Consider the following 12,898-nt stretch of genomic DNA (forward strand, 5'->3'; position numbering starts at 1 on the left):
GGAGTTTTATTATAGACTTTTGGCATCAGGATTTTATTCTCTGAGTCCTTTTTATCCACAGCCATGACGATATGAGACTTTGTTTGTCAGATGACTTCTTTTCCTTTTCTTTGGCTCTTTTGGGGAGTATCTGGCTTCGTGTTATTAAAAGGCAGTGTGGTATAAACATGGCTTCAAATTTTGGCTGTATCATTTACTAGCTGTGTAGTCATGGGAAAACTGTGATGCATCCTTGTGCCTTCATTGTCTCACCCTTGAAACAAGGAAGTTACCTCATCACCTGGAAGGCTATTCATCTTTAAAAACTTTGTAACCTTGGGCAGGCGCGGTGGCTTACGCCTGTAATCCCAGCACTTTGGGAGGCCAAGGCAGGCAGATCACTTGAGGTCAGGAGTTTGAGACCAGCCTGGCCAACATGGTGAAACCCTGTCTCTACTAAAAATACAAAAATTAGACGGGCATGGTGGCACACAACTATAGTCCCAGCTACAGGCTAAGGCATGAGAATCACTTGAACCCAGGAGGCGGAGGTTGCAGTGAGCCGAGATCGCACCACTGCACTCCAGCCTGGGCGATAGAGCGAGACTTCATCTCAAAAAACGAAAAACAAAAAACAACCTTGTAACCTTGGAAAGCAAGTGTCCAACATGAAATGCCCATCTTCTTGTAATAATATGTGGGGTTTTGTCCATTTGTAATTTCTGATGCTGTTTTTATGTTACTGGCCATTGTCAGTGAGCAACAAAAATCCTCTACTGCTTTCTGTTGGGTGGCACATATTTTATAACTGATGTATTCTGCCACATAGCTGTTTTCTCCTTTTTCTGTGCTTCTGCTTGTTTGTATAAAGGAGGTGGCTGTGCTGTTGTACAGTTTTAGAGTCTGTCTGCACTCATGTTTTTCCATCCATCTATAGTACAGCAAGGCCCAGTGCTCTGTCGATTCTTGCTTGCACAGATTCCATTACCCATTCATATTCTTTCACTAAAAGAGGCTTGCTCAAAGAATGCTGCTGGGCAAATGGTATGACAGTCTTAGTAATTTGAAAACTTCCTGCAGTATGTGTTTTCCATTATTGACAATGGTGTTCCAGAAGAATATATGGCTCTGGCAAGAGTTTGGTCAATTTTTTCTGCTCTTTAAGTGTCACCTGTGTGCTAATGAAGCAATTGAGAGTGCTTTGTATGCAGTGGCCAGCACCTTTGCTGGCTCAGGGGTCCTGAACAGGGTACTCCTTTGTGGAGATACTGGTGTTATAGACTCCGCAGCAGCAGGTGCACAGCTGTATGCAGAACACGAGGAAGCTTGCGTGCTTTTTCCTTGTCTTGGGACTCTTCTTTCACGTTTTAAAAATTTCTACATGGCACTGCCCAGCTTCAGTTTTCTAAATAGAATTTGGCAATGTGCCTTTCAATCAGCTGTTCAGTGGGTGACTTTCAGCATGCAGAAGTTCCTACCTGAGGGAAGTTGCCATTTTGCAAGACAGAAAGCCAGTAGAAATAAAACTTTCCAATAGGACTGCATCCAGGTTAGCTGGAAACATCTTTCTAGTTATCCAGCCTTTCTTCCTTCCTCCTGAAGTGAGGTAGGAGATTCCGTGACAAAACCTTAGATTACAAGGAATTCGTGGTGACAGATTGTGGGAATCATAAAACTGAAAACCAGAATTCAGATGCATTTAAATTCCTGTTTATTAAGAAAGAGGCACACCCCTTTTCCTGCTGCTTTGCAGACTTTATGATGACAGGGAAGGAGGAATTAGGTTTCTATATCTGTTCAGCTTCAAAACTTCTGCATCTTCCCTAACTCGATCCTGTCCTGGGCCTTTCTCTTTTTTTTGACCAATAAATGCCATATTATTAATCTCTCTAGGAATTGATTTTGATATTGCTGTCATTGTCTACTTCAGGTCCACTCCACTGAGAGACAGTCAGGAGGAGTGTAGCTTTCATTGACAACAGAAGTCAATAAAAGAAAACCCACATCAAAGCAAACACAAATCCTTTATTCTGTCTCTCTAGGAGTCAAAAGTGATCTCTTGTTTGGCAGTTCTACTCTACTTGTTCTCGAGTTTTAGGAAATGAAAGATATTGGCTATATTAGACAGGTATAGAGGAAAGTCATTCTATTGCATAATAAAGTCACAATATATGAGTCCCTCACTGTAAACCTCTTATCAGCCTATAAAAAATCATAATCTATTGTTTAAATTGTTTTTTAAAGAAAAAGCATATTCTAATATTTACATTTTATCCAAGCCTTTACTTCTTTAATGAGACCAATATACATGAAACAATAAAAAAAATTATAACCCATCAGGAATTGGCTGTTAAGTGCAATAGATTGATGGACGATTAATCAACAAGTGTTTATTGAGCATCTACCACGTTCTCAGCTATGCAGGATAAAGCAGAAGACAGGGTCCTGCCCTCAGGTTGCTTATGATCTGTTTGAAGAAGCAAGCTATGATATGAAACATCAGGGCTCATATATTATGAAATATAATGGCATGGTAAACCATGCAGCACAGACGCTGTGGAAGTTTGGAAGAGAGAAACTTCCCTGATGGGTAGAATGGTAGGGATTTTAAGGCTTCAGTGGGGAAGGAGAGGAAAACCATAAGGAAGAAGAAAAGGTCATGGCAAAAGCATAGGGGGTTCACATCACACAAGCCATGAAAACAGTCAAACTAAACCAGGAGAGGTGAGAATCTTAAGTTGGATGGAGAGAGTACCTTAGCAGCTTTAAAAGCCACAGAGTTTCATTTCAAACTATAGACTACAGGGAATCAGTAATAGTTTTTACAAGGGAAGTGGTGTGATGAAAGCAAAGTTTCATGAGGACTAGCCAAGCAGCCACATTTAGGACAGACAGGAGGGGAAGAATGTGGAGTCAGGGAATGCAAGCAAAAATATTCTGTGGCAAAAAGAAGGTGCTTAGAAGCTGAGCTAGGAAGGTAGTGGAAGAAATGGAAATTGAGCAGATGTAACAGACATTGCCAAGGAGAATTGACAATACTTGGTGACTGACTTCATCTAGAATGGGAGGAAGAAGGCTATGTCGAGAAGGACTCCAAAGTTTTTGGTCTTATGATCTTCAAGATCATAAGAACCGACAGAGGGAAGATGAATCTGTTTTTATTCCAGTTAGGTTTGAGGTGACAGAGGGACAGCTAAGGAAAATGTTCAGCAGGGTACTAGAAATGCAAAAACCTGAGCTGTAGCTCTGTATAGCTAGGGAAGGATGAATCACTCAGATGTGTCAAGGTAGGGATGAGGAAACTCATACAGCTCTGGAATGCAGGGAGGTGAGGCCATCTTCAAAGGGAGAGTAGCAAAGAGAGAGAGAGATGCTTTGGAATAGCCATTGGGAGAATAATGACTATGGCCCAGCTGATGAAAAGAAAGTGAACGGGCCCAGGTACGCATAGTTCTGTTACTTTCTCCAGCCATGCCTTGCCTTCCCAAGGATAGACAGAGGCATTAGAGTAATAGAGTGGCATTGGCTAGTGAGGAGGATAAGGGGAATCTGGAGGGGTTAAGGGGGTTCCAGGAGGTCCAGGAGAGGATAAAGAGATTATGGCAGGGGGGAGAAAGCAAATTATTATTAGAGATCAGAGCATGCTAAATTGCAAAGGGAGGTGGTGGCCCCTTCATAGCCATGGAGGATGCAGGCAAGGTAAGGAGCCCAGTCATGTGCAGCTGTGTCCCAGAGGACATGTCGGTGGACCAGGGGTAGCACCCTCATCTTGACTCGCTTTGTCTCCCACCCTCCAGGCTTTAGCTGATAGAGCCCTCCAGGGACAGAAGTCCAGCAGCTGGTGGGGGAGCAGATTTTGCTCATTGGAACTTTATCTGGTCCACTTGCACTATTGGCTCAAAGCTCCTGATTCACTTCAGGGTGGTTTTCTATCATGTAAATGCCATAAACACTAACAGCAAAATAGCCCACTGGCTGCCCCCCTGTTCTCCACACCTGCCAGGACCAGGACCTGCAGCTCCACTTGGAGAGGACAAGGAATAGCCATCAGTCCCTGTAGGGGTGATGGTGGGGTATCCTCCAAGCCTGAAGGAAAGATGGGGTGTTAGGGAGAGGAAAGATAAGCAAGATGATAGAGGTCCATTTGGCTGCTGGAGAGACCACAGCTGAATATCTTGCTGAGAAGGAGGAGTAAAACCAGGTCATCTCCCTCCCATCTCCATCTGGGTTTGGAATGCACAGAGACACAGGCAAAGGCAGATACACACACACACACACACACACACACACACAAATACACAGAGACACAAAGAGCTACACAAAACAGAGATGTGTACACACAGCTGATCATAGACATTTAGCTTAGACACATGCAAAGGCACACTCAGATGGCGCATTCAGGTGCACAGTGGCACACATACCCCTGCATGTCTGCACAGAGCTCTTTCCTCTCCAAGAGTTTCCTCTCCGTGCAGTACCCTGGTGTGAGTAGAGGCAGGCCCCTTTCTTCCAGGCCTCACCCCTTCCCCTTTGTGTTTTTCCAGGTCGTGACATGGCGAGCACCACTCTGCCTGGTTACCCCCCTCACGTGCCCCCCACTGGCCAGGGAAGCTACCCCACCTCCACCCTGGCAGGAATGGTGCCTGGTAGGTGACAATGCTGCAGCTGCCTAATCTAGGTGGGGGGAACTAAATTGTGGGTGAGCTGCTGAATGGTCTGTAGTCTGAGGCTGGGGTGGGGGGAGACACAATGTCCCCTCCCTGCAAACCACTGCTATTCTGTCCCTCTCTCTCCTTAGAGGCTGCAGTTGGTCCCTCATCCTCCCTCATGAGCAAGCCGGGGAGGAAGCTTGCAGAAGTGCCCCCTTGTGTGCAACCCACTGTATGTCATGGCCCCTCCACAGCGCCCACCCACCCAAGTCTGTGCCTGAGGAGCACTCAGCCTCAGCTCCACCCTCAGTGCCCAGCCCACCCCAGCCAGCTGACACTGCTTGGAAGAGCCTGCCCTGGTTTCCATGGAAACTTGGAGCCAAGAACCATTTCCAGGGGCATGTCAGTCACTCAGACAAAGCCACCCTGGTCCACACCAAGACACAAGGGAAGACCAATGTTGAGAACCAACCCCAACCCCAACCCAGAGAGAGTAGGGAGCTAGTCCCTAAGAGGAATGGAGGTCAGGCTGCGGCGGGAAGCAGGGAGACTCGCTGCAGTGAGACAGGCTAGAACACCCCTATACCTCTTCAGAGGCACCCAGCCTTCCATTGCTTCCCTGGGGCTCTGACCCATCCCTGATCAGAGGAGTTGGGTTTGGGTTGTTTGAATCAGAGAGACAGAGGCTGTATTTAAGGTCTGGTGACTGCAGCTGGAGGTTGTACTATACCTAACCCCTAACCCCAGATTGGGAGCAGGGGCTTGAAGCCAAAGAGAGCTGAAGTTCCTATGTGCACAAACACCAAAACACTCTTGTCTTAAGGAGGGTTAGACTCACTCAGCCAGCAACTCACTCCCTCTGGCCGCCCTCTATGTGGCCTTTCCCTGAAGTTCAACTCTCATTGGTATGGGGAATGGGGAGGATAGAAGAGAGTGGTTGGCCCCATCCATCCAGGGACATTTAGGTATAACCCTGGGTAAGCAGAGCTTGGGGTAGGGGCAGCGGCAAAGAGGGAGATTGCTGCTGGGTCTTATGGACTAGGGGCTGAAGGGAGTTAGAGGTGTGGGTAAAGGGATTCCTGCCCAGATTTAGGGGAAGGGAAGTAGAAGCCTTGTTGGGAGGCAAGGAGATTTTAGGGAGAAGCTCCCAGCAGTGAGCAGGTGGGGGCTGGAGGAGGTTTTAAAGAGGTGGGGTGAGGGAAGAGTGGGGAGGTGGGGGCAGGGAGTCTGCAGGGAGGTGGGGAAGAGGGGAGCCGCAGAGAGCTCGTGGTGTCGAGGGGGGAGTCGTTAAACAGAATCTAGTGCTGATGAGGAAATTACACTTGTTTCATTAGCGATGGGGAAGGAGATAGCTCAGTTCCTCTTGGTCACAGTTGAGCTCAGAAGCTCATTATCCTGCTGCACGCATGCTTTCCCTCCTCGTCAATAAACAGGCTTTCCAGTGGCTGCATCCCCCACCCCCACCCCAGCTCCCTCTCAGAGAGGGGCCCCTTCTCCTCTACTTAACCCGCGGTTAGGGATCACTGTAAACAGTCTGGGGTCATCACACAGGAGAAAGGGCGAGGGGGAAACCTGGAGGCCTGGCCTTTCTCCCGCAGAGGGAGGGAGGTAGCTTCCGACGACGGCTCCCAACCCACGGGCCCTCCGCTCACCGCTAGCGGACCAGCGGGCAGTCCGCCTGCGCCGCCTCCATCCCCTGCCGCGTAGCCCACGCATCCAACCTCTTGAGGGAAAGGCGGGAGGGCGGTGTCTCCCAAAAGAGCTCCCACCTCTTGTGTTGGCACCGCACATTGATGCCATTCTTAGGACTTTCTGGGAGAAAAATGTCCCGAAGGCCTTTCTTCGCCACCGCCCCCCACTCCCATTTCCACCCATTAGGGGCCATGCCTCCTAGAACCGGAGTGGCATCTATAAAGGCCCTGGCCCCCAGCGCGACAGGGTGGACGCTCCCCAATACAAACCCTTCGTGGGTGGCCGCGAGCGCCTCCGCTGGGAAGCCCTGGGCGGGCACCGGCCCACAGGTCCCGCCCGTGGGTGTGCGAGCGCGTCGGTGCCTCCCGCCTCCCCGGGCTCTCCCCACGCGGACGCGGTGATCGCCCCACCTCCGCCCGGCCCGCCCGCCACGGCCATTACCCTGCCCGCGACACCTGCGCCTGAGACCCGGCGGGAGGAGCGGGCGGAGAAGCCACCGGCCGGACTCGTGGGGTCCGCCCCGGCTTGCAGGCGTCTGATCCCCACTCCCCGACCCTCCCGCAGGGAGCGAGTTCTCCGGCAACCCGTACAGCCACCCCCAGTACACGGCCTACAACGAGGCTTGGAGATTCAGCAACCCCGCCTTACTAAGTGAGTACGCCACCTGGCTGGCCGGCGGCTCAGCGCGGCCGCGCGGCTTCTGGGCACGGTCCCACTCCCGGCGACCCGACCTCTGGGGACCCGGCCGGGCCAGGGGGACAGGCTTGTTAGTGCAGCACTGAGGCCCGGGGACCCCTCGAGGACGCCCGCACCTCCTGCCCTCCCGTGCCCTCCCTGGTCGCTCGAAGGCTCTGCGCGGCCCTCGCCCTCGGATCCCCTGGAGGGTGCGCAGCCGGGCGTCACCAGATCGGGTCCCTCTCATGCCCCGTGAACGCAACTATTCTCCGGGGCAACTGGCTCCACTGCCCAGCCAAGGTCTCCCAGTCCGGATCCCGCTGGACCCCAACCAGGGGAGGTCTTTTCTGTGCTTTTCTTTCCTTTTTTGTTCTCCTGTTTGTCCTCTCACCCAGCCCATTCTTCTCCTGTGTTAACTTCCAGGTTCCCCTTATTATTATAGTGCCGCCCCCCGGGGCTCCGCCCCTGCCGCTGCTGCCGCTGCCTATGACCGCCACTAGTTACCGCGGGGACCACATCAAGCTTCAGGCCGACAGCTTCGGCCTCCACATCGTCCCCGTCTGACCCCACCCCGGAGGGAGGGAGGACCGACGCGACGCGATGCCTCCCTGCCACCGCCCCAGCCTCACCCCATCCCACGACCCCCGCAACCCTTCACATCACCCCCTCGAAGGTCGGACAGGACGGGTGGAGCCGCGGGCGGGACCCTCAGGCCCGGGCCCGCCGCCCCCAGCCCCGCCTGCCGCCCCTCCCCGCCTGCCTGGACTGCGCGGCGCCGTGAGGGGGATTCGGCCCAGCTCGTCCCGGCCTCCACCGAGCCAGCCCCGAAGCCCGCCAGCCACCCCGCCGGACTCGGGCGCGACCTGCTGGCGCGCGCCGGATGTTTCTGTGACAATCAGCGCGGACCGCAGCGCGGCCCAGCCCCGGGCACCCGCCTCGGACGCTCGGGCGCCAGGAGGCTTCGCTGGAGGGGCTGGGCCAAGGAGATTAAGAAGAAAACGACTTTCTGCAGAAGGAGGAAGAGCCCGCTGCCGAATCCCTGGGAAAAATTCTTTTCCCCCAGTGCCAGCCGGACTGCCCTCGCCTTCCGGGTGTGCCCTGTCCCAGAAGGTGGAATGGGGGTGTGGGGGTCCGGCTCTAGGAACGGGCTTTGGGGGCGTCAGGTCTTTCCAAGGTTGGGACCCAAGGATCGGGGGGCCCAGCAGCCCGCACCGATCGAGCCGGACTCTCGGCTCTTCACTGCTCCTCCTGGCCTGCCTAGTTCCCCAGGGCCCGGCACCTCCTGCTGCGAGACCCGGCTCTCAGCCCTGCCTTGCCCCTACCTCAGCGTCTCTCCACCTGCTGGCCTCCCAGTTTCCCCTCCTGCCAGTCCTTCGCCTGTCCCTTGACGCCCTGCATCCTCCTCCCTGACTCGCAGCCCCATCGGACGCTCTCCCGGGACCGCCGCAGGACCAGTTTCCATAGACTGCGGACTGGGGTCTTCCTCCAGCAGTTACTTGATGCCCCCTCCCCCGACACAGACTCTCAATCTGCCGGTGGTAAGAACCGGTTCTGAGCTGGCGTCTGAGCTGCTGCGGGGTGGAAGTGGGGGGCTGCCCACTCCACTCCTCCCATCCCCTCCCAGCCTCCTCCTCCGGCAGGAACTGAACAGAACCACAAAAAGTCTACATTTATTTAATATGATGGTCTTTGCAAAAAGGAACAAAACAACACAAAAGCCTACCAGGCTGCTGCTTTGTGGAAAGACGGTGTGTGTCGTGTGAAGGCGAAACCCGGTGTACATAACCCCTCCCCCTCCGCCCCGCCCCGCCCGGCCCCGTAGAGTCCCTGTCGCCCGCCGGCCCTGCCTGTAGATACGCCCCGCTGTCTGTGCTATGAGAGTCGCCGCTCGCTGGGGGGGAGGGGGGGACACAGCTACACGCCCATTAAAGCACAGCACGTCCTGGGGGAGGGGGGCATTTTTTATGTTACAAAAAAAAATTACGAAAGAAAAGAAATCTCTATGCAAAATGACGAACATGGTCCTGTGGACTCCTCTGGCCTGTTTTGTTGGCTCTTTCTCTGTAATTCCGTGTTTTCGCTTTTTCCTCCCTGCCCCTCTCTCCCTCTGCCCCTCTCTCCTCTCCGCTTCTCTCCCCCTCTGTCTCTGTCTCTCTCCGTCTCTGTCGCTCTTGTCTGTCTGTCTCTGCTCTTTCCTCGGCCTCTCTCCCCAGACCTGGCCCGGCCGCCCTGTCTCCGCAGGCTAGATCCGAGGTGGCAGCTCCAGCCCCCGGGCTCGCCCCCTCGCGGCCGTGCCCCGCGCGCCCCGGGCGGCTGAAGGCCGGGCCGCCCCGTCCCGCCCCGTAGTTGCTCTTTCGGTAGTGGCGATGCGCCCTGCATGTCTCTTCACCCGTGGATCGTGACGACTCGAAATAACAGAAACAAAGTCAATAAAGTGAAAATAAATAAAAATCCTTGAACAAATCAGAAAAGGCTTGGAGTCCTCGCCCAGATCTCTCTCCCCTGCGAGCCTTTTTTATTTGAAAAGGAAAAAGAGAAAAGAGAATCGTTTAAGGGAACCCGTCGCCCAGCCAGGCTCCAGTGGCCCGAACGGGGCGGCGAGGGCGCCGAGGTCCGGCCCATCCCAGTCCTGTGGAGCTGGCCGAGCAGAGACCCCGGACCCAGGCCCAGGCCTAACCTGCTAAATGTCCCCGGACGGTTCTGGTCTCCTCGGCCACTTTCAGTGGGTCGGTTCGTTTTGATTCTTTTTCTTTTGTGCACATAAGAAATAAATAATAATAATAATAAATAAAGAATAAAATTTTGTATGTCACTCCCCATGGCTCCAAGTTTGTCTCTCCCTGTCTCTGAGATGGGCCTCCCCTCCATTGGTCGATCCCCAAAAGCCCCTTCAATGATCCTCCCAACTACACTCCCGCTGCGACCTCCAACTCCTTTGCCGAGACCCCCTTGGCGGCAGCTGAACCACGGCGAAGGCCGAGACTAGCCTGCCCTTTAGTAGCCACCCTCCCCCACGCACCCCGGCCCTGGGGACAGGGAGTTCTTACTCTCCGAAACTTCAGAATAACTCCTAGTTAGGCGCCTGCCTATACTAGGCCAACTCTGTGGTCCTACCAGTACACCCGCACCCAGATTTAGGGTGCTGGCTCTCAGAACCCGAAGTCTGAGGCCTTCTCCACGTGGGTGGAGGGGTGGGCGTCTGTCCTATCTCCTCCCTCCGTTCCCCATCCAGTGCAGTTGCGCGTGGGCGCAGCAGCAATTTTATCCCCGAAGTCTGCAATGAAACGCGAAGACCGCAGACGCTTGCCGCAAGTTTCCTCGCTCTGCGTTTACTTCTGGGCCCGAAGAATGCCCCGCAGAGGCCCTAGGAGCTGGTTCATGGGACTTCACGCGCCTCCAGTGTCTTGCGGAGCCCCGAGCCCCAGCAAGCAGCGGCTGAAATTGGTGCGCCTTGTGCTGTGGTCTGGGTGTGTCCCAGAGAGGGCGCGCAGGCGCCTATGTCTGTCGCGGGACGGTCGGCGGCTTCCTGCATAGGTATGGCTTTCTGTTCATCTATGTGTTCGTCTACATGTCCCTGGATGGGTCTGGGGGTGTGGTAGTAGGAGAATTGTTTTTTTAGCCATCCTTGCTGTTCTTGTGTCCAGGTGTCCAGTGAAAGATCTGTATGTCTCCACCTCTCTGTTCTCTGTTTAGGAGAGGTTGCAGGGGGAAGGGGGATGTGGTGACTGTCCAGGATTGTTCTGCTGCATCAGAGATACTTGGGAGGATCGCCTTTCCATCCCTTCAGCAGCTTCCCAGCTCTGGTCCTCCCACACTCTTGTCAACACAAAGGGCCCAGCTTCCACCTGGAAACTTTCCTTCTGTGCCCCTGGGACACCTTCCCAGCCCAGCTTCTACCACAGCTTCCTCCCACTTGAAAGGCTCTTGAATCTCTGAGCTGCCAGGGATGCAAGCAGGACATTGAGGCAGACTAAGAAGTGACCTTCCCCTTTGGCTTGGGACAGTGTCTCCTAGACACCTCCTTCCCATCAGAATCCCAGAGACCTTTCTTTCAAGTCAATCTGCCCAGGCTCACCCATATCACGGCACCCTCTAGGGGATGTACAGGACCCCAACAAATCAGCAAACCTTCAATAAAGTCCATTCCTTTCCCCCTCCCTCTGCACCTGTGTCTCCCTATTCTTCATCTCAGCAAATGGCAGTTGCACCCTTCACCCTGCCTGGTGTTGGCTGTCTTGACCGCCAGCCTCCTAGAAGAGTGGCCTTCAAACTTCTTTGGTCATACACCCTCTCAGCCAAAAGAATTCTGAATGTGTACTCCCAATATAAGTATATTTACTGATTTACAAATTCCATAAATATACTACTGGACTAACATATTATGAATCGTGTAAAAGATAAAATACTAAAAGAACGAGTTTGGAATATGTGAAAATAGAAGTTCTAATGTTCTCACACCCAAATGGATTATCTTGCACTCCCTGGAAGACGTGCACCCCATTTTGGAGATCCTGGTCATAACCCATGAAAACCCAGCATGGCAGAACTCCTGACTGTTGCCTGGTGCCCAGCGAGTACGTTTCTGGAAGTTGCCAGGGCACTGGCTTGGGCCAGGGCAGCCCAGTGAACACTGCCCTCATCATATATAGTGGGTACCAGACCCCCAGTGCCTGGCTTTGCCTCCAGGTCCACCCCAGACAGGGAGCCTTGCCCTGCCCACTCCATCGATTTGGGAGCCATGGCCTCTTATGTGGGTCTCACTGGAACCTCTTCTGTTCTATTTCTGGTCTCTCCCAGACTGAACTGGATGGACAGCAAACATTCCACTGTTTACAGTAAGCACCTCTGCCCAGAAGCTTCATATGGTGTCCCTCCTAGAATACTGATTTCAGCTTGGAATCAGCCTGAGGGCCCGAAAACATGATCTATCATCCTTGGCCAGTTGCAACCCCACTCACCCACCCCAGAAACAAAGAAGGCCTGCTCTCCTGCTTCAGTTTGTTTTCTCCAGAAGTCATTTTGACTCTGCTGGCTCTGTCCCCATCCTACCTCTACAGAGTTCCCAGCTGAGGCACACCAAGTATGACAGTTAGAAACAGATGAACAAAAGTGTCCTGGGTTGAGGGAAGAGCAGGAGCAAAGACAGGAAGTCATGAAAATACACCAGATACAATGTGGCTGGGGTATCAGGTGCCAGGGGAGGGGGGGGTTGTGGAGGGAGGTGGCAGGAGATGAAGCTACAAATGTAATTAGAACACTGTCGTGGGCATTCCAAAATGGTACCTGTCACACACACAGCTCCTTTAAGGAAGCTGCCCTACCCACAGCTACTTCCTGCCCATGTAGACAATGTATTTGTACCAGTGACTCTGTTACTGGTACAGAATTGGACTGGAACACAAGTCCACGCTGAACCAATCAATCCTCCTCTTTCGGAAAACAAAACTAGGAAGTATGGAAAGAAAGAGGCCATTAACCATGAAAAGAAAAGCCCAAAGGAGGCCCTGAGGGCATCCGCTAGTCCTCCTCACCTCAGTAAAGGATAGCTCCATTTGTATCACTCAAGCCCAAAAACCCACATCTTCCCTGACTCCTCCTGTCTTTTGCATCCCACGTTTGATTCATCAGCAAAACCAGACAATTCTACCTTTAAAATCTATCCAGAGCATGACCTCTTCCAACTACCTGTTCTGGACTATCCGGGATCAAGCCACTGTGGTCCTTCACCTGAGCTTGCAAACAGAAAGTTCTAATTGGCCTTCCTGCTTCCATCTTTGCCTCCCTCCAGCAGCCAGAATGGTCCCCCAAAATGTACGGCAATTCATGTCCCTCCTCTGCCCAGAAACCTTCGGTGGCTCCCCATCTCTCTCAGCGTCAAAGTCAAAATCCCTCCCCATCGCCAC

At 53.1% G+C, this 12,898-nt stretch overlaps 1 protein-coding gene across 3 annotated transcripts in view; it reads left to right on the forward strand.

The window, feature by feature from the left end:
• PAX2 (paired box 2) overlaps positions 1-9,906 on the forward strand; it is a 94,415-nt gene extending 84,509 nt beyond the window's left edge. The window contains exons 8-10 of one of the 3 annotated variants that reach the window (XM_057298974.1): positions 4,524-4,625; positions 6,885-6,971; positions 7,419-9,906. In XM_057298974.1, the coding sequence (XP_057154957.1) occupies positions 4,524-4,625; positions 6,885-6,971; positions 7,419-7,495 (266 nt within the window). In that variant the 3' untranslated portion in view covers positions 7,496-9,906. Of the gene's footprint in view, positions 1-4,523; positions 4,626-4,777; positions 4,861-6,884; positions 6,972-7,418 lie in introns of those variants that run through there. The other 2 variants (XM_057298975.1, XM_057298976.1) reach the window with 2 other exon arrangements.
• Positions 9,907-12,898: the final 2,992 nt, after the last annotated feature.

This window comes from Pan paniscus, chromosome 8 (assembly GCF_029289425.2).
Source record: "Pan paniscus chromosome 8, NHGRI_mPanPan1-v2.0_pri, whole genome shotgun sequence".
Classification (NCBI taxonomy): Eukaryota; Metazoa; Chordata; class Mammalia; order Primates; family Hominidae; genus Pan; species Pan paniscus.